Source organism: Pseudorca crassidens, chromosome 14 (genome assembly GCF_039906515.1).
Source record: "Pseudorca crassidens isolate mPseCra1 chromosome 14, mPseCra1.hap1, whole genome shotgun sequence".
NCBI lineage: Eukaryota > Metazoa > Chordata > Mammalia > Artiodactyla > Delphinidae > Pseudorca > Pseudorca crassidens.
Window position 1 is genome coordinate 87,439,357 of NC_090309.1, and position 24,991 is coordinate 87,464,347.

A 24,991-nucleotide genomic window follows, 5' to 3' on the forward strand; every position below is an offset into this window, starting at 1 on the left:
TTCTTCTCACTTGGTGTTGTCACTGTAAGATGCTTGTTTTATCTGGTTTAATTTTAGCATCTCAGTGGCTGTGGAGTGGTGTCTTGTGGTTTTACTTTCCAGTTTCCTGATGACTAATGATGTTAAGCATCTTTTTAATATATTTATTAGCTATTTGGATATTCTCCTTTGTGATGTGCCTATTCAAATCCCTTGCCCCTTTTTGTATTGGATTTTCTGCATTTTTATGATTGATTTATAAGAATTCATTGTATAGATGTACTTTCTTAGTTATATGTTTTGCAAATATCTTCTTTAACTCTTTGTCTTTCCTGTTCACTCATTTACTGGTTGTAATTTAATTCATCCAATGAGCGCCATTTCACTAATTTACAGAGTTGTAATTATGTGTGTGAGTGTGTGTATTTAAGTAAATAAAATGGAATATCAAAGCACTTCAAAGTAAGAGTTCCTTGAACTTTTAATTTAATTTCCGTGTGTGTGTGTGTGTGTGTGTGTGTGTGTGTGTGTGTGTGTGTGTGTGTATTGGTTTGTGTTTTAGGAACCTTAAGACCACCCACGTGTTTGCTAATCGGCTATAAGGACTCCTGGGACAGGAACAGGTCACACTCACAGGTGGGCTTTATTCCAGGGAAGAGATGCAGAGCAAGGATAACAGGAAAAAGATGAACATCAGAGGAGTCTGGAGAGACAGGCACAGCTTTTGAGTCCTTCACCATCTAGGTTGCATAGATAGATGTGCTTTCTTTCTAGAAGCACTCCCACCCTGGGTACAGGAGTGAGATGGCTGGTCAGGGAAGCCCGCTTGGGTCTCAGGTTTGCCATTACGTGGTGGGCTGGACACGTAGGCACATCCAGCTGTGACCAGTCTTGGTCACCTAATCTCAGGACCCCATCTGTGAATGAGGTGCCCATCACCAATCTTGATGTTTGTGCGAAGCAACCCTGACAAGTTGCTGTGGCGTGTCCATTGTTCCTGGTGCAAACACAGAACCATCAATGACGGATATAAAGAAGCTTGTGAGGGCATATTTCTAGGATTTGGCCACGATGAATCATGGTTCCAGGCTCCCAGTAGAGATGCCAGGAGTAAGTATCTGCACCTGCTGTGTTAACTCTCTTCTCACAGGGAGCTGTATAAACTATATTTCTTAGTGAGAAAATCAACTCCACAATATGATAGTGTACCCTTCAAATCAGAAGCCCACAACCCAGGGGTCTGGCCCCCAGAGCGGTTTTATGTGGTGCCAGCTGGTCTCTGGAGGCCAGAGCCTGGCCATGGAAGGGATCCCCAAAAACCAATCTCTTTTTCAAAATAAATGTTATTTTCTCATTTTATTGTTTATTAATTACAACATTTATATTAGTTAATTCTCCCTTTCTGCTTTCTTTTCCCCAGGAGCAGAATGACTAGAATCTTTCATGTTTTCCTGGTTGACGTTGTTAGTGTTGAAGACTCTGGCTTTTTAAATGAATAAAGTTGTGCTATTCATTCATTCAAGGACCTCTTTCAAGTGTCTTTCCAGGCCCAGCTTCTTTCCTCCACACCCACTGGATAGGTTACTACAGGCAAGTTTATTCAATCTAAACATGCACCCAAGCTGGGTCCATCAGATTCTCTGTCCTGGGAATTTGAAATTGGAGCTCAAAAATATGACAGAGATTTTTTTCACTTCATGAATGAAGACATTGTATCTTCAATCTTCGACTCCCAGTTAACATTGAGCGAGACCAGATCCTGCAGTGTCACTAATTTCACAGTCTTCTGGTAGGGAGGAGGGTGAGTGAAAATGGAGAGGAAAACTTAAATTAAGAGTAGATATGATTGGGGGGGGTCATGGAAAAAAGGTCAAGAAAGGCTCACGGGAGGATGCAATCCTGTCCTAAGGAACAAAAAGGACTTTGTTCTTTTCCTATTTTCTTATGTTCCACACAGGTGACAACATCTCTGCTCCCTAAATGTCCAAAAGTCAAATTGCTCACAGAGTATAAAAATGATCCTGTTCTCAAAGAGCTAAAAACATCTTAATCTCAGAATTATTCCTTGCCTATTAACCATACTTCAACCACATATCTGTAATAGTTCATGTCTATCATAAAGGGTTTTCCTTTCAGAATTAAACTTAATCCTACACTAAATGCACATTTGATTAAATCATAACTATATGCTTTCAGTTTATCTAATGGTTTCCATCTTTGTTTCAATTCTAACTTTTGGGTCTGCTGGACAATCATCTTCAAAGATATCAGTCAATGAGTAAAAACAAAATAAAACACCCAAATAATCTTGTCCATGCTGCTTTACTATACAAAGGCAGCAATACATCTGACGCCGGCTGCTGGCTGATAAGGCGCTTCCAGGCCGTCAAGCTGCTGTCTCATTGGACCTGCGTACACGACTTTAATTTGGCGTAAGTCAACTTAGAGGTGCCAGTCTGGGGACACTTCTCAGTTTGAAAGTCAGCAAAAGGAGGGGTTAATTCCAAAAGAGGGAAAAGCGTGTGCAATGCGGGGTGAAAACGCTCCAGCGGCTCCCAGGCCTGGAGTCCGGGCGCGGGCGGGGAGGGCGCTCGGGGCGCAGGGCTGGGGTCGCGAGCGGCCGCGTCTGCGAGGCCCGCAAGGCGAGCCCAGGTGAGGCGTCGGCGGTACCAGAGAGCGAGCAAGAGCCGGTGGTGGCGCAGGTGAGACACACACACACACACACACACACACACACACACACACACTCTCAGGAATTATTCAAACGGGGCCTGGCACCCCGTGCCCGCTCCCCATCGATCGCAGCGCAGGTCCCCATCGGCGGCAGCCTGCGGCCCGGCCCCTGCGGGAATCCCCTCCCGGCGGCTGCCTGCTCCCGGCGCGACCTCGCGGCGAGGCAGAGGCGGAAGCGGAGGCCGGGGAGGGCGCCCCATCCAGGGCCCCGCCCGCTTCCCGCCACCGCCACCGCCCCCGCCGCCGCCGCCGCTGCCGCTTCACTTTCGCTTTTCCCCGCGGCGCCGCCCGCCGAGTCCCGGGTTTCGATTTCGACGCGCGGGGCGGGACCGGGAGGCGCCCATGGTCTTTGGCCGCCGCCCGCGCGCCCCACTGCTGCTCGCGCGTCTCTCGGGGCTGCGGCGCGGGGCCTCCGGTCGGGCCATGGCGCCGCCGCGCTGCTTCGCGCTGGAGCTGCCCGGCTGCACCCTGGCCCATTTCGCAGTGGGCGACGAGGCCCCGGGCGCGCGCCCCGACCCCAGCGTGGCCGCGCTCCTGGGCCCCCCGGGCCGCAGCTACTCTCTGAGCGTGCCGGTGGCCGGGAGCGCGGGCTGCGCGGCCCGGGTGCGCGCGGCCCGGCTGCACCAGCGCTTGCTGCACCAGCTGCGGCGCGGCCCCTTCCGGCGGTGCCAGCTGCGCCGCCTGCTGTGCTACCGCCCGGGCGGCGGGGCGGGGGGCCTGCAGCACGGCTTCCTTCTCCGCGACCCCCGCGACAGCCCCGACACCCGGAGCGCGCTGCTGGCACTGCTGGATGCCTGCCCGGAGGCTCCGCGCCCGCGCCTGGCCGAGTTCTCCGGCGACCCGCTCTGCCGGCTGTGGCAGCTCCCGTGGGAACGGCGGGACGGCCTGGGGTGGCGGCAGGTGGGCCGCGAGCTTGTCGTGCCCGTGCCGGAGCCCGCGCTGCACCCGGTGGTGCTGGACCTGCCTAGCTCCGGGGTCTTCCCCCGCCGGGAGGCCGCCCGCGCCGTTCTGGAGGCGGTAAGAGTTGGATCTCTTCCCAGCGCTCAGGGTGGATCCCCCAGGCCAGGGAAGTGGACACCGTGCGCTCTCCGCGGGGCTGGCCTGTCCAGACCTCCCTTTGCCAGGGAGTTGCTTTACTCCCGAGCGCAAATCTGGTGGTGAAGGTCGCCGGTGGGCCAGCCTCTGTTTAGACACCGTGGCTCTTTCCAGATTCTTGCTCGCCAGGGACCCCCAACCCCATGGGGGAAACTGACATCCCAACAGGAGCGGTGCGGCTCCCGCGCTGGCGGTGCCCGAGGTGGGGGAGTTGTGCCGCTGGGTACGGGGGAAAGCAATGCCATCTTGGAAGTGAGGACCCTGTTCCGGGAGGTCGGGGTGTAGAGAAAGGGCGTGAGCTTTGGGGTTTTAAGAAACTTAGATTAAGCGGTGCCTGCTTGCTTACTGGCTGCCACCCAGACACTCGGCTACTCCGGAAGCATCTGACCCACAAGAGGTGCTCGGTGCGGGACAGCTAAGATTCTGCCTGAGCGCAGCCTGGGCAGGTCCCTAGGCTGGACTATGGGTCTTAGATACCTTGTATGAGCCTTGGGATAGTATTTCCGAGTGGTTAAGATTGCAAGACCTGGGTTCAAATCCAAACTCTGGCATGTATTACCTGTGTTAGTTTCAGTAAGTTTATTAAACATTCTTCTTTGCCTTGGTTTCCCTGATCCGTAGATGGGGTTAATAACGGTAGCACACTCACAGGGTTCTCTTCAACAGGGGCCAAGTTAATACTGTGAAAGCACTTAGACTGTTGCCTGGCTCAGAGTAAGCACGTAAGAAGAAAATACATGTCTGGGCCTCTCTGTAGAGGTGCTGTGAGTACACGTGAGGTCATGCACAGTTCAAAACCTGGAATCTCCCGGAGACGCCGCCCTGCCCGCTTGGTGATTGCAGTGCTTGGCACTCTTCTGAGCCCCCAAGAGCTTAGCAAAGGACGGGATGCTGATTGCTTTCTTTGGAGCCTACAGTGTGGCTGATTTCCCACATTTGTGACACACAGGGCCCACGGTTCCACTGTCGCTACGTGACACTGCTTTGCAATTATACATCTTTTCTGCCCTTCCTCCTCTGGGGGAAGCTGGTCAATGAGAGTTGCAGGCTGGGTGGTCCCGACAGTTACGGCCTTTTTGAGCCTCAGCTACGTGGGACAAAATAAAGCAAGGCAGCCCTTGCTCAGGTTCAAAATACTTCACATTTTGGCGTGGTGCCAAACATAGCTCATGCCTTATTAGCATTGTGCCGTCTTCTTCTCAGCAATTAGATATGGCTTCTGCCAGGGCCCCGTTGCTTTGCTGCTGATGCACGGACATTCTTTTACAGTGTACATCCTTCATTCCTGAAGCCCGGGCTGTGCTGGACCTGGTTGACCAGTGCCCAGAGCAGGTCCAGAAGGGAAAGTTCCCCGTTATTGTCATTGAAGGCCTGGATGCCACAGGTAAGAGAATATTACCTTCTAGTTACAGGCAATGAGTTGTAGGAATAGACAATTCTTGACACACAAAACTTTATACAGGGTTCAATTCATAAGCCTCCTGTGAGCCTCTGTCGTGTGCCAGGCATGGAGCAAGGCTGGCCTGGGACACAAAGATGGATAACTTCCGTTATCCATCCCCGTAAGGTGGGGGGAGCCTCAGGTGCTCCGGTGAACATGGGAGGGCACTGGGTACAGCCTCGGTGTGGGAGATGAGGGGCGGTCACGGTCCGGGAGACCTTGGAAGGATGGATCCTGGACTGGGCTTTCAGTAGGACAAGAATTGGTCGGGTGAGGAAGGCGGGAGAGAGCCTCCAGACAGAAGGAACAGCAGGGTGAAGCTGGGGACCCGAACCGGCCTGGTGTGTCCAGGAACTGCAGGCAGTTCAGAGGCCCCTGTGGAAACAAAGTGTGGAAGAGCTAGGGAGTGGAGGGCAGAAGCCTTTGGAGCTGCCAGATAGGCATCAGAATACAGTGGACGTGCCCACACTTAGTCCAACACACGACAGCAGGAAAAGGGTGGCTCCAAGGGCCACAGGGAATACCCAAGGACAGGGTGGATCTGGGAGAACCACAGGGTCACGGGGTTCCCCGTGAGTCTCCTTCCTGAGTCAGGTGAGGTGTGGTGGGAGGAGTGAGTTCCTGGAAGCTGATAGCAGAGTTTATCATTAGTTTGTAAACGGGATGACCATTTGTTTTTTACTTTCAAGCATTCTCACACCAAACAGGAATCCTGAATTCCCAAGGATTGGCAACTTTTTGTAAAGAATTGTATTATTTAATCAACTCCTTCTGGTAACAGGGGGAAAGAATGTCTTTGCTCTGACATCAGTGTTCACTTTTGGGAGTGATACCGTGGCTGTGGTTAAGATGTGCTGCATTTTGTGTCCGACCTGCAGGTAAAACCACTGTGACCCAGTCAGTTTCAGATTCACTCAAGGCTGTTCTCTTGAAGTCACCACCCTCTTGCATCAGCCAGTGGAGGAAAATCTTTGATGATGAACCAACTATCATTAGAAGAGCTTTTTACTCTTTGGGCAATTATATCGTGGCTTCTGAAATAGCTAAAGAATCTGCCAAATCGCCTGTGATTGTAGACAGGTGGGTATGAAGACGCGTTGAATTCGGCATTTTCCTCCTAACGTATGAGGTGTGTGTGTGTGTGTGTGTGTGTGTGTGTGTGTGTGTACATATACATGCAAGTACACAATAGTGTTTAAGACAAAGTGTATTATGATAATAACAGGAATGATGTCTATGATTTCTTAATCACTTACACCACTGGCTGGCATTTTGCTAAAGACATTATACATACTATACTAACATCTGGAACGACTACTACATAGATACTAAAATTACTGGTGAGAAACACAGGTCTTAGAAAAGTTAAGTAACTTGCCAAAGTGACAGAGCTAGAAACAGCATATGGGGGATATTAACAAAAGTCTCTGCTTCACAAATCAAGCTTTCAGTGGTTCATTTGTTTATTGGCTTATTCAACAAACATATATTGGGCATCTACCATTTGCCAAAGACAGTTCTCAGTTTAGAGGATTCGGTGGTAAAGGAGCTAGGCAGTGCCCTGCTTTCATGGAGCAAACATTCTGTTGAAGGAGAAGGTAATGATCAAGCATATAGATACATAAAGTAATATCAGAGAGTGATAAATACTATAAAGAGGAGAGATCAAGGTCGTGTGGTGGAGGATGGCTAACCCCCCACTAGATGTGACTTAGGAAGGCCTGCCTGAGGGGGTACCAGTGGTCTGCGCTCTGAATGACCAAAGAGAGACACACCTGAAAATCCTGGAGTAAAAGCTTTGTGGGAGAGGGTTCAGCAAAAGCAAAGTGTAGAGACGGGAAGACACGAACACATTCCAGGTCTAGAAACAGGCCATCGTGAGGAAAACATGTGGACGAGGGGCTGCTTTCTGGATGGATAAAAAGACAGAGACAGGTCAGCAGGGTCTGTAGCTGTGATAAAAGAGTGTGGATTTTATTCTGAGTGCAGAGGGGGGCCTTTGGGAGGTTTCATATAATGGAGTGACAGAAGCTGAGTTGTATTTTGAAATTTCATATATAAGAAGTAGCTTAAAAGTGCTACAAAAATGGACAAAGGGAACGGCAGGCAAGTCCTACTAGGAATGGAAATTCAAACGACGATGAGAGCCCGTTTTACTCTCATCAGGTTGGTGAGAACTCATTAGAAAAGTCTGATAGCCCAGAGTTGGAGATGATGTGGATTGATAGAAACTCACATGGTGCTGGTGGGAGTGGGCACCTGTAGGGTGTCTTGGGGAGCAATTTGAGAAGATTGCTTCCACTTCCTGAAGAAATACAGTTTGTTTCAGCTTTGTTCATAATATTAAAAAACTTGAAAAACCAAAGGCATCAGCAGAAGAAAGGGTAAATTAATACTGGCATATATTTATGAAATGGAGCACCGAACAGCCATATGCTCTCATAGGATGCATCAATGTGCCTAAGTTACAAAACTATAATTTCAAATGAAAGAAATCAACTTGCAGAAAGATATTCAGTAGAACACATGCAAAAGAATATAAAACATAATACCAAAAAAGGGATGGAAGGATGTTGAACACCAAATTTAGGAGAGTGCTGTCCCCTGGGAAAGAGAGAGAAATGCAGTTGGTGGGGAGTACCAAAGGGCTTCAGTTGCAGCTGAATTCGTCCTTAACATGACTCCAGTGTACATCTTGTTCTTGCTGCAATTTGACTTATTTTTGGAAAGATGAGCAGTTGCACTGAAGCCTGACAAGTGTTCAGGGAAGAGCACTAATTATAAATGGAAATCTCAAGGAATTTTAAAACGTGAACATGTTCAAGTACATCCTGCACCCAGGTCGTGACTTAGAACCTTACTCCACCCTGTAAGTTCCTTCCCTCCCAGTCACGACCCATCCTCCCGCCCGTGGGAACCATGACCCTGACTCCGTCACCGTCACCGAAGGTTAGTTCTGCGTGTTCTTGAACTGTCTCTACAAGCAGCTAGACATTGACTGCTGTTTGCATCTGCCTTCCTTCACGCCACCTGTGAGAATCGTCCCTGTTGCCGTGACCATTCTTTTACACAACCTTGGTGCCCACGTGTGTTACCAAACCAGGTTCGACGTTCCCCAAGCCAAACACTGAGACTCTTGTTTGCAGCAGAGAAAGGGTTCATTCATAAGGCCGCCAAGCAAGGGGACGGCGGAGCACATCTCAAATCTGCCTTCCCCAAAGCAAGGGGCTTGATATTTATGGGACGAAGAAGCAGAGTGGTCTGAGGCGTGGGAAGCCTGGGGAAAGGTGACTGGACCTAAGAAAAAGTGTGTGGTGGTGAGTGGTGGTGGGGAAGATGAAAACCGTACAAAGTAGTTAGAAGGCCTTTGCTGTCGTCTAAGCTATAATGCCAGTGGGTACTCTTAACTTTGGGGATGGCAAGATAGTGATTTCAAAGTTGGCAAGTTACAAGGAATCCTAGACAAGGGTAAGGCATTGCTTTCCTTTGTGGGACTTCTTCACCTGTGGGATCCACCCTATTGTTACAAGTCCTTGGATTTACCATATATATATATATATATATATATATATATATATATATATATATATATATGTAGTTAGTTAGTTAGTCTTTCTTTATTTCAAGGAGATAGACTAGGCTTTTCCTAATAAAGTGTGACTTCATAAGGCACATTACTTCCTAGGATATCCAAAAATCCTGGAGCAGCACGGGTTTCTGCATGTAGGTAGACACTTATTCTCTGCATCCTAATCTGTTCAAAGATGATATTCTTTATCCCTTCCCTGCTGGCCAGAATTTGAAAAAAGAATAGATATATGTATAACTGAATCACCATGCTGTACACTTGAAACTAACACAACGTTATTCATCAACTATACTCCAATACAAAATAAAAATTAAAAGACTTGTGGTGAATATCCAATGAGTTGATGAAGGTGGACGTGCTTTGAAAACAGCACATTGCTATAAAAATATAAAGCATTATTTTATAAGTGATGTATAATGTGTCAACAAATTGCATTTGATTTGAGCTAATGTGGTTTCCCTGATGGCAGCAATGGAGAATACTAAATAATGAGTCTGAAATTGATGGCCAGAGGGTATGATTATTTAAAATGAGCAGCAGTGTTGTCAGTGAGAGAACTCTGGCTTTGCAGAACAGGGCTCCCATTCTTCCCTGATTTTTCTTCTTTATGTCTGTGAATTGTCTGCAATTTTGTTTCTTTAAAGGGATAATGCTAGATCACCTTGTCAGATGAGAAGAAAAGAGCAGTTATTTGTTGTCTGGATGGGTTTTGTTCATGTTTAAAGATTTTAAGGAAATCCATTTTAGACAACACCATCATCTAGCTGAAAAAAGAAGGGAGATGGAGTAATTTTTGATGGTGACTGCAGTTAAGGTTGGCAACTTAATCACCCTCATTACCTTTAAAAAATCTATTCTTGCTGATGGTTTTTCTACAGTAAAGAAGGCTTTTTACATTTAGATGATATCAGCCTCTGTATTCATAGCTAAGTATTTAATTCAGTAAACACGGAGCATGTGCAAAATGCAGTGCAAATTGTAGTTTTGTTGCCAAGAAGAAGAAAACCTGGACCTGCTTGGGTTTATTCGGCTTGGGAGACAAGATGTATCTGGTGGAGAAGGTGAAAGTACAAGTTTGTGAGTGATTAAAAGTCTGTTAAGTGAAACATAGGAATGGCCCCAGGCAGAATTCAAGGTGCTAGCAGCTACACTGGCCACGCTTTTAGAGGTGGAAAAGGGCTTTGAAGAATGAATGACATTAGAATTGATCAGCCCCCAAATTAATTTTTTACCTTTGTTCTTTTCAGTATTCTCTGTATTGTATTATCATAATTTGAAATCTTACAGCTTTAGTGTCCAATAAGAATTAAATATTGCCTTATAATGACAGTGTGATACATTTCTTTTTTGAATTTTATTTTATTTATCTTTTTATACAGCAGGTTCTTATTAGTTATTCATTTTATACATATTAGTGTATATATGTCAATCCCAGTCTCCCAATTCAAGTGTGATACATTTTTAAAAAGCACTTGACTATTTTTGTAAAAACTATGGGAGGAAAACAAAGCTCTCATGATTTTCATTTTCCAGAAGAGGAAATTGAGACTTAACCAATGTACACAAAGCAAGTAGGTGGCGGAGAGTAAAACAATACCCAGCTTGGATAACACTCTGCATTTATTTTTTAGATAAAGGACCAGTATGTCCTTTTCACTGTGAAAAGCAGTTCAAATCTAAAGTGATTAAGAATTTAGGATTTTAAAACAGTACAGGCAGTAAATGGAAAATACAGACAAGGATGGGGTCTTGGGTGCCTCTCGACATTGGGATGTTTATAGTTGTTTCATAAATGTTTTTGTAGGTGTTAGTCCTTTGATACTGGATTTGGAGTTTTGCATTTCGTCACTTAAAATTGGAATATGACATGAACAGGGCAAGAGTATAATAAACTATGCCAATCAATAAAATAATTCTAATTCATTTACTCCTACATCCAAAAAACATTGTTACTTGCATACCTATTGTGTGCCAGATGCTGGTGTCAGATTTTGGAATACAGAGATGACTAAAAAATGAATTCTAATGGAGGAGATGAAAGAGGGAAACTTGTACACAACTGGCTCTAATTTAGAATAAGTCCTTCAGTGGAGCTGAGTATGAAGGACATTGAGAGCCCAGAGGAGGAAACAGTGAATTCTGCTGGGGGCTCCCTCTGCATGGCCTGTCGAAGGAAGAAGAGGCACTTTGCTGCCTGAGACCCTCATTCCAGCCGGAGGAAAAGTGTGAAGACAGACCCCCATGGAAGAGCGTGCCTGGGTCCACACTGGGAAGAGGCTTGTGTCTTAGATGGAGGCTGAATGTTTTCTGGCAGGTGGTAGAAAGCCATTGGGCTTTTTTTTTTTTTTTTTTTTTTTTTTGCGGTGTGCGGATCTCTCACTGTTGTGGCCCCTCCCGTTGCGGAGCACAGGCTCCGGACGCGCAGGCTCTGTGGCCATGGCTCACGAGCCCAGCCGCTCCACAGCATGTGGGATCTTCCCGGACCGGGGCACGAACCCGTGTCCTCTGCATTGGCAGGCGGACTCTCAACCACTGCGCCACCAGCGAAGCCCCATTGGGCTTTTTGAAAGAGCGGGCTGATTTGATTTTCCTTGATGGTTGTGATTTTCCTCTCTTCAAAGCATTTTTTAAGATCAGCCGGTCAAGAGTGACCGCTGTCACTCAGGGAGGACATTCACAGAGTTTCAGAGATTTTATCTGGGTTTATTTCTCTTTCTGATCCATACAGTTGCAGTTGGATGACTGGAGAGCTGGGAAAGACAAAGGCCTCCTATCCAGGGTTCCTAGAATGCAGATTTCATCAGCAAGTCCAATTTTTTTATTTTTCATTTATTTATTTTAAAAATTGAAGTCAATTTACAAGGTTGTGTTAATTTTTGCCATACAGCAAAGTGATGCAGTTATACATATATATATATTTACATTCTTTTTTTATATTCTTTTCCATGATGGTTTATCACAGGATATTGAATATAATTCCCTTGCTCTACAGTAGAATCTTGTCGTTTATCCACCCTATATATAATAGTTTGCATCTGCTAATCCCAAACTCCCACTCCATCCCTCCCCAACTCCACCCCCTTGGCAACCACTAGTCAGTTCTCTGTGTCTTTGAGTCTGTTTCTGTTTCATAGACAGGTTCATTTGTGTCATATTTTAGATTCCACGTATAAGTGATATCATATGGTATTTGTCTTTCTGACTTACTTCACTTAGTATGATAATCTCTAGTTGCATCCATGTAGCTGCAAATGGCATTATTTCATTCTTTTTTATGGCTGAGTAGTATTCCATTGTATATATGTACCACATCTTCTTTATCCATTCCTCTGTTGTTGGATGTTTAGGTTGTTTCCATTTCTTGTCAGCAAGTTCAGTTTTTTTTTTTTGTGTGTGTGTGTGTGTGTGTGTTACGCAGGCCTCTCACTGTTGTGGCCTCTCCCGTCGCGGAGCACAGGCTCCAGACGCGCAGGCTCAGCGGCCATGGCTCACGGGCCCAGCTGCTCCGTGGCATGTGGGATCTTCCCGGACCGGGGCACGAACCAGTGTCCCCTGCATCAGCAGGCGGACTCTCAACCACTGCACCACCAGGGAAGCCCAGCAAGTTCAGTTTTAAAACATTGTAGGAACTGAATGGGCCTGCAGATTTTTGTTTGGCCAAGATACAGCATTAAATACCAGTGGACTACCGAACAAATCTGCCATCCCATGCCAACCTGCCATCACAAAAGAAAGCATCCTGCAAGGCCAAGGCAACAGAGTAGTCTCACAATACATGCAGTTTTAACTGAGTAAATGGAGCTCTGGGTGGTGTGCACTGGATTCTTATTGTGGTTGTTGATTTTAACTTATTTTTACATTTTATAAATACTTAAAAAATAAGATTATTTTTACCTCTTTAATGTGTACAGTACTAGAACAAGTTCAGCAGAGCCATCTCTGGTTTCAACGTCCTCAGCAGCTGGTTTTCAGGTGCTCCCTTGACTTCCTCTGCGGACGGGGAACTCACTACCGCTTTCCTTCTCAGGTACTGGCACAGCACGGCCACCTACGCCATAGCCACTGAGGTAAGTGGGGGTCTCCAGCACCTGCCTCCTGCCCATCACCCTATATACCAGTGGCCCAGGGACCTGCTCAAGCCCGACCTGGTCCTGTTGCTCACCGTGAGTCCCGAGGAGAGGATGCAGAGGATCGAGGGCCGGGGCATGGAGAGGACCAAGGAGGAGGCTGAACTGGAGGCCAACAGCATATTTCGTCAAAAGTAGGTATCCCGATGCCGTGTGAGGGGCAGGGGTCCCTGGCTGTGGCGACGATCCAGAAACTGCACTGACTCTGGCAAAGTGGAGGACATGACACGGTTCCCATTTTCCAAACCTGAGAGGCAGTATCCTCCAAGTTAGATTCACTCCTTTCAATGGGATTGTTCCATGGGGCCACTGCGTGGTGGCTTTATAGCCACAGGATATCTGACTGGGTATCAGACCTCCTTCCTAGTCTTTCTAGTCCTGGCTGTGCCAGCACCAGCGTGAACCTGAGTGAGACAACACGCTTTTCTGGGTCATCGTAACAGAATGGTCACAAGCACTGTCTGACGGCCTCACAGTGACTTCTACCCATTAGGGGCTCACTGTGTGCCAGGCATTTTACTTCTGATGCTCTGTAACCCTTGCAGGGGCAATGTTAGCTGTACTTCACAGTTTATAAAACTGCGGCTCAAAGATTAAGTGATTTGTCTACAACTTGCGTATCTACTGAGTAGTAGAACTGGGTTTAAATTCAAGACCTTTCTGATTTTAAGGCAGTGCTTTCATTTTCATTAGAAAGCTATGAACACAATAGCAGGAGTGTCCGGACCATCTTACTGCTTCACCGCCGACTAAATTACTTCTGTAGGACTGGTTTGAAAAGCCAAAACAGAATTGTTTATATAAGTAAACACTGATAGCACTGTTATCCTAACTTAATGCTGTTATAACATAAATAATTAACCACTCAGCTGTGTGCAGAGAAACCATGTCAAAGGATTGACTGGTTGGTATTAATTCAGTTCAACTTCACGGCAAACTTGCAAGGAAGGCATTATTTCCGTCCTCGCTTCACAGATGAGGAAACTGAGGCACAGGTGGGAAAGAAATGTGGCATGTTCTCCTAGCTGGTAGGTGGTGAGGCAGAGCTATGGCCCCAGACCATTGTCGACTAAAAAATACTCACAGCCTAAAAGTTGAGAGTTATGTTTTATTTGGCGGGAATTTTTAGGACTTCAAGCCCGGGAGGCAGCATCTCAAGTAACCCTGAGAGAACTGCTCCGAGGAGGTGACAGGAGAGCTAGGACACATGAGAGTTTTGCAACAAAGGACAGGTAGTCTGAACGTCAGAAGATTACTGTTAACTAAAGAAAACCAGATAAGTCAAGTTAAGGAATTTAGCGTTTTTCTGTGTATGGGAAGATGGAAGAGTCTGGGGTCACTGAAATCATTCCTTTGAAAGCACCTCAGTTATCTGGGGCCAGTATCCTGTGCTTTCCCATCCTGAGTTTCCTCAGGGCTCACCAGCTCACCAGCCATGGTGGCTGCAATCGCTGATGACTGGGACATCCTTTGTTTACTGATAATGGTGGGAAATATTCCACTTCTTACCATCTACTCTGAGCACTTTTTAAAAAAAAATAATTTTTATTGGAGTATAGTTGATTTACAATGTTGTGTTAGTTTCTGCTGTACAGCAAACGGAATCAGTTATGCATAAACAGATACCCACTCTTTTTTAGATTCTGTTCCCATATAGGTCATTACAGAGCATTGAGTAGAGTTCCCTGTGCTATACAGTAGGCTCTTTTTTTTTTTTTTTTTTTGCGGTTCGCAGGCCTCTCACTGTTGTGGCCTCTCCCGTTACGGAGCACAGGCTCAGCGGCCATGGCTCACGGGCCCAGCTGCTCCGCGGCATGTGGGATCTTCGCGGACCGGGGCACGAACCCGTGTCCCCTGCATCGGCAGGCGGGCTCTCAACCACTGCGCCACCAGGGAAGCCCTTGTAGGCTCTTATTAATTATCTGTTTTATATATAATAGTGTGTATATGTCACTCCCAATCTCCCAGTTTATCCCTCCCACCCCTTACCCACTGGTAACTATAAGTTTCTTTTCTACATCTGTGAGTCTATTTCTGTTTTGTAAGTAGGTTCATTTGTACCATTTTTTTTTTAGATTCCACATAGAAGCGATATCATATGGTATTTGTCTTTCTCTGTCTGACTTACTTCCCTCAGTGTAACAAACTCTAGGTCCATCCATGTCGCTGCAAATGGCATTATTTCGTTCTTTTATATGGCTGAGTCCGGGTGCTTGTTTTAACTGCAAAGCTCTAGAGCTTTGGTCATATAATCTGAAACCATGCACCTCAGATTGGGATTTGAACCCAAGAGGCTGGGACTCGAACCCGGCCAAAACCCACAGTCTCCAACTGAGATCACACACCTGGTTTCAGGATTTAATGAAGCTCAGGTTCTTGATGTCTCATCACAGAAAGAATTCAGTGACAGACAGAGTGATGGGTAAGAAGTGGATTTATTTAGAGAGAAACACTCCACAGTCAAACTGTGGGCCATCTCAGAAGGTGAGAAAGGCACCAGGATATGGGGTCGTCAGTTTTTATAGTGGTGGGTAATTTCATAGGCTATGAGTGGGAGGAGTATTCCAGCTACTTCAGGAGGGGGCGGGGATTTCCAGGAGCTGGGCCACCACCCGCTTTTTGATCCTTATGGTAGACTTTGGAACTGTCATGGCGCCTGTGGGTGTGTCATTTAGCCTGCTGATTTGTCACAGTGAGCGTATACTGAGGTCCAGTGGAACTTGACTTGTCTGCCGTCTTGGGCCCATTTGGTTCTAATCAGTTTATGTCATGTCCTCGGGCTATGTCATTCTTTCAAAGGCTGTGCCCTGCCCACTTCCCTCCTGTTTCAAATCAGCCCCGGCTATTCTGTACACACCAAGGCTAGCTAAGACTGGAAGGAGAGGTAGAATTCTAGTGCGATTGTAGAAGACTCCTAAGTGAAAACAATGTATATGCCAAGGACCTCTGGCTTGTGTGAAATCCTTCAGGGCACAGACTCTGGAGGAATTTGCCATTGGGCAACTTAGTTAATCTCTTTGAGCCTTTGCTCCTTTCTCTGCAAAATGGGGGTGGATGACATTGATTCTCCTCCTGAAGTTACTCTGAATATGAAATGAGAAGACCATGCAGGATGCTAATGCTTGGCAGATAAAAGGTTTTGAGTAAATGCAAGCTATTAAATATTATTATTAATTTCTCATTTATGAAACTAAATGTATCGGATGTCTCCTGTATGCAAAGCGAGTTGCCTGGGGTCGGAAGTGCGATAAACCAGATGGGGACCTGGCTTCAATCTGTCTGTATTATGGTAGGAAAATAACATTTGCGTAAAGAGCCATGTGAACAAATGGGCCAACTCTTTTCATTCTGCCTATCTCCAGGGTAGAAGTGTCCTACCAGCGGATGGAGAACCCTGGCTGCCACGTGGTTGATGCCAGCCCTTCAAGAGAAAGGGTCCTCCAGATGGTGTTAAGCGAGATCCAAAATAATTGCAATTAATTGTAGTTCCTCTGGGCCAGGAGACACATTTTACTAGATGTGATGTTGTTTGATACGTCTAAGCCCACGACTGGTTATGCAGTTTTCCCAGATTTCAGTTGCATGAGCTTGTCGTGTGGCAGAAGGTGGGACATTTCGATTTTACCTGAACCACCGTTCTCACTTCTGCCCGATGACCCATCGGGACTGAGACTGGGCACATTCCAGTGAGAGACGGTGATGGCTTTCTGCCAAGTATAACAAACGTTTTCTTGGAACAGATTTTCAACTACACCCCTACCAAATCCTTCCAAGGTTTGTCTCCCCTAGAAAGCATGAGGTGGACAGAAGCAACCGAGAAGACCTTCCAGATCAACAGAAGCTCCTCCAGCCTCTCCTGCGCCTGCACTGCCGGCTCCCGGGTGAGATCTTGGGGATGTGCTCGGAGCTGGTTTCCTCCCAGTCTAGCCACACTCCATCTTTGTGAGCTCAGCCCCGATTCTTAGAGCCAGCCACTCCCGAAGAACGTGTCTGTGTGTCCCGGCTGTCGGAAGACCCTCCCACAGACCCATCTTGTGGGTGGGCGACACTGACCAAGAAGGCATCTGACTTCTGTCTGAGGCTTACAGCCCCTGAGAGGCCAATGCTCTGAATACAAATACACCAACAGTCCTTGGATTCTATTCTGCTTGTTTACTTTCCTCTTCTTTCCTCTGAAAACATGGCTTTGGATAGAATGAGTGTCTTGCACTGAAGTAGATGCATTAAACTTAGCGAATCCAGCAACGTACTTATACTGCTGTTTATGTCTTGTTTGTCCTCAGTGTAGGGGCTGTGCTTTACTAATCAGAATTGAAGACAAGAATGCTTGTTGTGTATTTTCATCAGACAGGTTTAATTTATCTTACTGAGTAAGCACAGTGGATCCTGGAATGGGATTTCTCAGTGAATTATCTTGCACTTGAATGTCTTACGGTTACACATGAAATCGGTGTTGAGATCTGTTTGGCTAGAAAAAAAAAAGAGCTGAGAAAAGAGGAAACTTAATAGTTACGGGGCCTTGGATGAGTCATTTAGCATCATGTAATTTGATCTAAAAAGTGATAGCGATTATTCATTTGTCTTAAGGAGTTGACTGAACCAGGTGATTACTTAAAATTCCTTCCAGTTCTAAGATAGATTGAATCTGTGAATTATTTTAGGGAAATGTGTAAAGAAGACATTCCCCCAAAATAATTAAATTTATGGCATTAACAGGTTTATCACATGGACTCTTAAATTATAAAGTTTCTATTAACTCTATCATATTATTTTTCAAAAACTATAGGTGGTTTGTACATAATATATGTACCTATGTAAAGATGTACTTACAGTTGAAAATATTTTTTAAAGCTGATAAATTGTGTTTGGGTTCTTTAAGATGTGATATCTAATTATGCTCTTGGTGTTATTCACTTTAAACACTTTGAAAAGTTTATGCTGGCAGCCTAGAAACACAAACATTTAATGCTTTCTTTATGTCTCTTGCCAATGAATAAACTTGCTGTGATTTTCTAACCTATGCTGTTGTCACAGTGTGTGTTGGTTTTTCCGAAGGGGCTCCCCCAATGAGGCTTTTGTACAGGCTTTTGTACAGGCTTTTGTACTTCTTTAGAAGTGAAAAGGTGTGAATTTGTGGTCAAAGTGCTTTCAGAGGAAGAGGAGGGCATTTTTGTTTTGTTTTAAACGTCATTTCAAGAAAGTGCACTTCCTTCCTCATTGCAGATATTAAAGGGATTTTCTTCCCTAATCCAATAAGAAAGAATTCTTCATACACTTGCGCTCTCTATACACTGTAATACGTATAAGATTACTGAGTATGAGAACAGACAGCGCCTCCTACCCAGAAACCGATGACAAGGCATCATTTGCTTGGCTTTGTTTCATTACCAGGTTTGTTTCTGTTCCTGTAATAGACCTTTAGTGTCCCAAATATTTATTCTTCATCTTTTCCACAGCAATAGAACTTTGAGCCTGACACGTGGCTGCCAAGAATTATGAGTACATTTCCAAGGCTGCCTTACAGCTGGAGTGGCCAAGTGACCACTTACAGGTTCTTCCTGTGAGCAGAAGGGACATCAGGAATGTCAGGGGGAGGGTGTCCCTCTCTCCTTTTAACCTGCTTGGTATTCAGCGATGGTGGTGAGGCATTTGGGGACCGAGTGATGAGGGTGACACTATGCAGATGGAGAATGGGGACGGCCTTCACTTAGGAAAAGTCAATAAGGAATGGGTATGGAAGTGTCTGGAGTTCCATCCTAGAGGGCGTGTCCACCTGGGGACACAGCTTCTGTGCACAAAGCTCAATATCCACCTTCTCCGTTTGCTTCCCCTTTCAGTGGCAGGTGTCTGGGTTTTTTGCTCATTTTGTTTGTTCCATTTTCTACAGTACAATCCCCCTTTTTGCTGACTCTTCTCTCTGTGAAATGTCTCTCTTTTCTAGAAGCAGTTGTGAAGCATCTTAAAAATGTTCAGACCCTGGTATCTTTTTGGAATATATACCGAGGAAATGATCAGTGATGCACATAGAAATGTTTTATCATATCTGCATAATGTCCTTCATAATGTGCAGACAGATACACCTTGTTTTGATGCCCTTTGCCTTACTGAGCTTCACAGTACAGTTATTTACAAATTGAAAGTTGGAGGCAACCCTGCGTTGAGCAAATCCATCGGCACCATTTTTTCCCACAGAATTTGCTCACTTTGTGTCTCTGTGTCACGTTTTGTTAATTCTCACAGTCCGTCAAACTTTTTCATTATTATTATATTTGTTTTGGTGATCTGTAATCAGTGCTCTTTGAGGTTATTATTGTCATTGTTTTGGGATGCCACAAACCACACCCACATAAGACAGTGAACTTAATCAGTAAATGTTGTGTCTGATGTGATTACTCCACTCACTGGCCTTTCCCTCATCTCTCTCCCTTTCCTTGGGCCTCCCTATTGCCTGAGACACAAAATTATTGAAATCAGGCCAATTAATAACCTTGCAGTGGCCTCTAAGTGTTCAAGTGAAAGGAAGAGTTGCATGTCTCTCACTTTAAATCAAAATTTAGAAAGGATGAAGCTTAGTGAGGAAGCCATGTCAAAAGGCCAAGATAGGTCAAAAACTAGGCCTCTTGTACCAAACAGCCAAGTTATGAATGCAAAAAAAGAGAAGTTCTTGAAGGAAATTAAAAGTGCTACTCCAGTGGATACATGAAGGAGAAGAAAGCAAAACAGCTGTCTTGCTGCTACGGAGACAGTGTGAGCGGTCTGGATGGAAGATCAAACCAGCCACAACATTCCCTTGAACCAAAGCCTAATCCAGAGGAAGGCCCTAACTCTCTTCAATTCTATGAAGGCTGAGAGAGACGAGGAAGCTGCAGAAGAACATTTTGAAGCCAGCAGAGGTTGGTTCATGAGGTTTAAGGAAAGAAGCCATGTCTGCATAACAACAAAGTGCAAAGTGAAGCAGCAAGTGCTGATGTAGAACTGCAGCAAGTTATCCAGATTTAACTAAGATAATTAATGACAGTGGCTATATGAAACAACAGATCTTCAATGTAGATGAGACAGCCTTCTATTGAAAGAAGATGTCATCTGGGATTTTCATAGCTGGAGAGGAGAAGTCAATGCCTGGCTTCAAAACTCCCAAGGACAGGCTGACTCTTTTTAGGGGCTCATGCAGTTGGTGACTTGAAGTTGAAGCCAATATTTATTTACCACTCTGAAAATCCCAGGGCCCTTAAGAATTATGCTAAATCTATTCTGCCTGTGCTCTGTAAATGGAACAACAAAGCCTGGATGACAGATCATCTGTTTACTGAATATTTTAAGCCTACTGTTGAGATCTACTACTCAGGAAAAATCTTTCAAAATATTACTGCTGGGAATTCCCTGGCAGTCCAGTGGTTAAGACTTGGTGCTTTCACTGCTGTGGGCCCAGGTTCAGTCCCTGGTCGGGGAACTATGATCCCATAAGCCACGTGGCTTGGCCAAAAAAAATAAAATAACATAAAATAAAATTTATGCTCATTGACAGTAAATCTGGTTATCCAAAGAGCTCTGATGGAGCTGTACAATGAGATGAATGTTGTTGTCATGCCTGCTAACACAACATCCATTCTGCAGCCCATGGATCAAGGAGACTTTCAAGTCTTATTATTTATTTATTTTTTAATATCTTTATTGGAATATAATTGCTTTACAATGGTGTGTTAGTTTCTGCTTTACAACAAAGTGAATCAGTTATACATATACATCTGTCCCCATATCTCTTCCCTCTTGTGTCTCCCTCCCTCCCACCCTCCCTATCCCACCCCTCTAGGTGGTCACAAAGCACCGAGCTGATCTCCCTGTGCTATGTGGCTGCTTCCCACTAGCTATCTATTTTACATTTGGTAGTGTATAGATGTCCATGCCACTCTCTCACTTTGTCCCAGCTTACCCTTCCCCCTCCCTGTATCCTCAAGTCCATTCTCTAGTAGGTTTGCCTCTTTATTCCAGTCTTGCCCCTAGGTTCTTCATGACCATTTTTTTTTTTTTTAGATCCCATATATATGTGTTAGCATATTTGTTTTTCTCTTTCTGACTTACTTCACTCTGTATGACTGACTCTAGGTCCATCGACCTGACTACAAATAACTCAATTTCGTTTCTTTTTATGGCTGAGTAATATTCCATTGTGTGTATGTGCCACATCAAAAATATGGAACGCTTCACGAATTTGCGTGTCATCCTTGCGCAGGGGCCATGCTAATCTTCTCTGTATCGTTCCAATTTTAGTATATGTGTTGCCAAAGCGAGCACAAGTCTTATTATTTAAGGAATACATTTCATAAGGCTATAGTTGCCATAGACAGTGATTTCTCTGATGGATCTGGGCAAAGTAAACTGAAAACCTTCTGGAAAGAACTCACCATTCTCGATGCCATTAAGAATTCATGAGTAACGGGAAGAGGCCAAAACACCCACATTCACAGGGGTTTGGAAGAAGTTGGTTCCAACCTGCATGGATGTCTTTGAGGGGTTTAGAACGTCAGGGGGGAAGCATCTTAGGATGTGGTGGACACAGCAAGAGAACTAGAATTAGAAGTGGGGCCTGAGGATGGGACTGAATTACTGCAATCTCATGGTAAAACTTGGGTAGATGAAGAGCTACTTCTATTGGTGGGCAAAGAAAGTGGTTTTTTGAGATGGACTCTACTTCTGGTGAAGATGCTGTGAAGACTGTTGAAACTACAACAAAGGATTTAGAATATTACATGGACTTAGCTGATAAAGCAGTGACAGCGTTGGAGAGCATTGACTCCAATCTTGAAAGGAGTTCTCTTGTGGGTATAATGCTATTGAACAGAATTGCATGCTACAGAGAAATGGTTCATGAAAGGAAGAGTCAATCCATGCAGCAAACTTCATTCTTGTCTCATTTTAAGAAATTTCTGCAGCCACCCCAGCCTTCAGCAAACACCACCCTGATCAGTCAGCACACCAGCGTGGAGGTAGGACCCTCCACCAGCAAAAAATTAGACTCACTGAAGGCTCAAATGAGGGTTAACATTTTTAGCAATAAAGCTCTTTAAAATTAAGGTCTGTATATTGCTTTTTCAGATAGAATTCTATTGCACACTTAACAAACTACAACATAGTATAAACACACTTTTATATGTCCTGGGAAACCGAACAATTTATGTAACTGGCTTTATTGTGATACTCACTTATTTGAGTCTGCAATATCTCCGAGGTGTGCGTGTATGCATAATGTGTGCTTAGGTATAATATGTACTGATTAAATACATTTGGGTAAATCCTTTTAATGAAATGCTAAGCGGAATGCACCTGAGAAGGTGTAAATTATCAAAAATACTTTTCTCTCAGTAATAGCCAGTGATTTAAATTTCAGCAACAACTGAGGATATAGCTAAAACCCTTTTAACCAACACAAGTTTGGCTGATTCAGAATGGAAACTCCACATAGAGCAGAAGTATGGCTTCAGGTATGCTGGGAGACAGGGTCTTTTACGTCTTTGGTTTGTTTCACATTAAAGCTGTTCTTTTTCTTTGAATTTTGAACGCAGAGGTCAGGCACTACACTATGCCTCACATGGGCCCATATATCCACTAGCAGACTCATTTAATCTTCAGGCTTCTGTAAATGCAGCTTTGTTCATATACTTGTTTTCTTAGTATGAACAGGGAGAGCAGAAATCGATGTTGGCCTTTTTTTTTTTTCCCCAGGAAGGTTTTTTTTTTCCTTTTCTCTCACTTTAAAAGCATAGAAATTTCATGAAACTCATTCAGCCTACAGCTGCAATCTACAACTAGGAAGAAACACTGTCCCTTTATATTGCCTATAAATAATCTGGTCTTTCTCTTGAGCAGCCTAACTGGTCCCTAGACACAAAAATATTTAGTCCTATCAGGTTTAAGCCTTAATATCATTTGATCTTTTAACAGGCCCTTTAGGTGATGCCTGCTCTTTTTTAGAGAGATCAGGATCTCAGATTTCTCAGTCTTCAAAGGCCATGCTGGCCTCTCCCCAGAATGGCATCTGCCTGGGGCCAAAAGTGTCAATTTAGGCAACCTTGGGGCTGAGCGGAGGGTGGGTCTATGGTCACATTATCCTCTCTCTAACTGGATGTGGATTGCCCCGCCCATGTAGGCAATTGAAATTTGTTTCTTGTGGCTGTTTCTGTCGAACTTGACCTCGGGTCTCCTTGGTGCTGGGATCTCTTGAGTGTCATCCATCCATGCAGGCCCACCCACAGTCCCCCTCCAGCTCTAGTTTCATGGGCATTGGACCCACCCCCGGGGACCACATACTCTGAGGGCGTATTCAAATGTCCCGGAACAGAGAACAGTCAAGAAAGTAGATGTTAAGACCTCCTCTGCTTAATCATTCTGCCCAGTCTGGTTTAACCTGACCTTGTTCCAGGTTAGTTCAGAGGAGACGGATGCTCCCCATGTCCCCCGCACTGAGCTGTGGCTCTGTGTTAAAGCCTGGAAACAGGAAACTGGGGGACACGCACCTCACCATCTCACACTTCAGTTTTTTCCCCTTAGAAAGCAAATAGAATCTTCCATCTGCCCACTGGGTTCTGAATTTCACAACAGTGTAATTTGATGTGGGTCTGTTTTCATCCATTTTCACTGGGCCCTTGATAGGTCTGGTAACTCAAGTCGTTGAATTCTTGGAAATTTTCTTGGCTTGTTTCTTTGACGAATTCCACTCCTCACTTTTTTTCTTTTCTCTCTGTATTGTCTGCTATTCAGATGTTGGACATATTGGACTGGTTTTCCAATTTTCTTGTCTTTTCTCTCACATATTTCCTTTTTATACCTTTACTACATTTTATAATATTTTTTCAACTTTGTGTTTTCAACTTGTTTTTCAACTCTTTTACGAAGACTTTCATTTCTGCTCTCGTTTCTAAGTTCTAAAAGCTTCCACTCTCTCCCATTTTTTCTTTCTTCCTTTCTTTCTCTTGTTATCTAAATATTCTTTTTTTTTTTTTTTTTTCGGTACGCGGGCCTCTCACTGTTGTGGTCTGTCCTGTTGCGGAGCACAGGCTCCAGAAGCGCAGGCTCAGCGGCCATGGCTCACAAGCCCAGCTGCTCTGCGGCACGTGGGATCTTCCCACACCAGGGCACGAACCCGTGTCCCCTGCATCGGCAGGCAGACCCCCAACCACTGCGCCACCAGGGAAGCCCTAAATATTCTTTTTAAAATAATATCTTTTCTTTTTTATTGGATGCAGTGTCTTTACTTACTATTCTGAGACTTTAGTGATGGCTTTGTTTAAAGTTCCTCATGCAAAATCTCCATTTCCTCTACGGTAAATTTTTATTTATTTGTTTTTTTGGAATTTTTAAAATTAATGTTTAGTTGATATACAGTGTTTCAGGTGTACAACAAAGTGATTCAGTCATATATATGTATATGTGTGTGTGTATATATATATTCTTTTTTCAGTTTCTTTTCCACTATAGGTTATTACAGATATTGAGTATAGTTCCCTGTGCTATACAGTAGGTCCTTGTTGGTTATCTATTTTATATCTAGTAGTGTGTTTCTGTTAATCCCAAACTCCTGATTTATCCCTCCCCCCTTCCCCTTCAGTAACCATAAATTTGTCTTCAGTGTCTTTGAGTCTATTTCTGTTCTGTAAATAAGTTCGTCGTATCATTTTTTAAAGATTCCGCATATAAGTGCTATCATATGGTATTTGTCTTTCTCTGACTTACTTTCCTTAGTAATGATCATGCCTAGGAGCATCTGTGTTGCTGCAAATGACGTTACTTCATTCTTTCTTATGGCTGAGTAATATTCCGTTGTCTATACAGACCACATCTTCTTTATCCATTCATCTGTTGATGGACATTTAGGTTGCTCTGTTTGTTTTATTTGCACCTTCCAGGTAGGATGCTCCCCTCAGATTCTGGTGATGCCTGGCAGTGGCTCATGATTGGTGTGGAAGATTAGCTACACATGATTGGTGTGATCGCATTGAGTGACGCTCTCATCTTCTGAATTACTGCTGCAGA

The 24,991-nt window shown here is 44.7% G+C and overlaps 1 protein-coding gene and 1 non-coding gene across 3 annotated transcripts; one reads left to right on the top strand and one right to left on the bottom strand.

Moving 5' to 3' along the window:
• Window positions 1–2,491: 2,491 nt before the first annotated feature.
• On the top strand, window positions 2,492–17,984 carry CMPK2 (cytidine/uridine monophosphate kinase 2). Of its 2 annotated transcripts, XM_067703775.1 has the most exons (6): window positions 2,492–2,631; window positions 2,733–3,729; window positions 5,077–5,191; window positions 6,127–6,328; window positions 12,865–13,098; window positions 16,327–17,984. In XM_067703775.1, exons 1-6 carry the CDS (start codon window positions 2,507–2,509, stop codon window positions 16,442–16,444), a joined length of 1,791 nt encoding a protein of 596 aa, XP_067559876.1. In that variant the 5' UTR covers window positions 2,492–2,506; the 3' UTR covers window positions 16,445–17,984. The 2 variants fall into 2 exon arrangements, with proteins under 2 accessions (XP_067559876.1, XP_067559877.1); XM_067703776.1 differs by lacking the exon at window positions 2,492–2,631 and having other exon boundaries at window positions 2,752–3,729.
• A 3,165-nt stretch (window positions 17,985–21,149) lies between these two features.
• LOC137206252 (U6 spliceosomal RNA) lies at window positions 21,150–21,256 on the bottom strand. Its single transcript, XR_010934568.1, has one exon. It is a non-coding gene; the product is annotated as a U6 spliceosomal RNA (small nuclear RNA).
• Between the last annotated feature and the right edge of the window lie 3,735 nt (window positions 21,257–24,991).

Excerpts from the sequence above, each read along its gene's own strand:
- CMPK2 (XM_067703775.1), top strand. The coding sequence starts at position 2,507 with ATGCGGGGTGAAAACGCTCCAGCGGCTCCCAGGCCTGGAGTCCGGGCG. Across the intron at positions 5,192-6,126 it reads TGAAGGCCTGGATGCCACAG|GTAAAACCACTGTGACCCAG; the intron begins GTAAGAGAATAT and ends TCCGACCTGCAG. Across the intron at positions 6,329-12,864 it reads TCGCCTGTGATTGTAGACAG|GTACTGGCACAGCACGGCCA; the intron begins GTGGGTATGAAG and ends TTTCCTTCTCAG.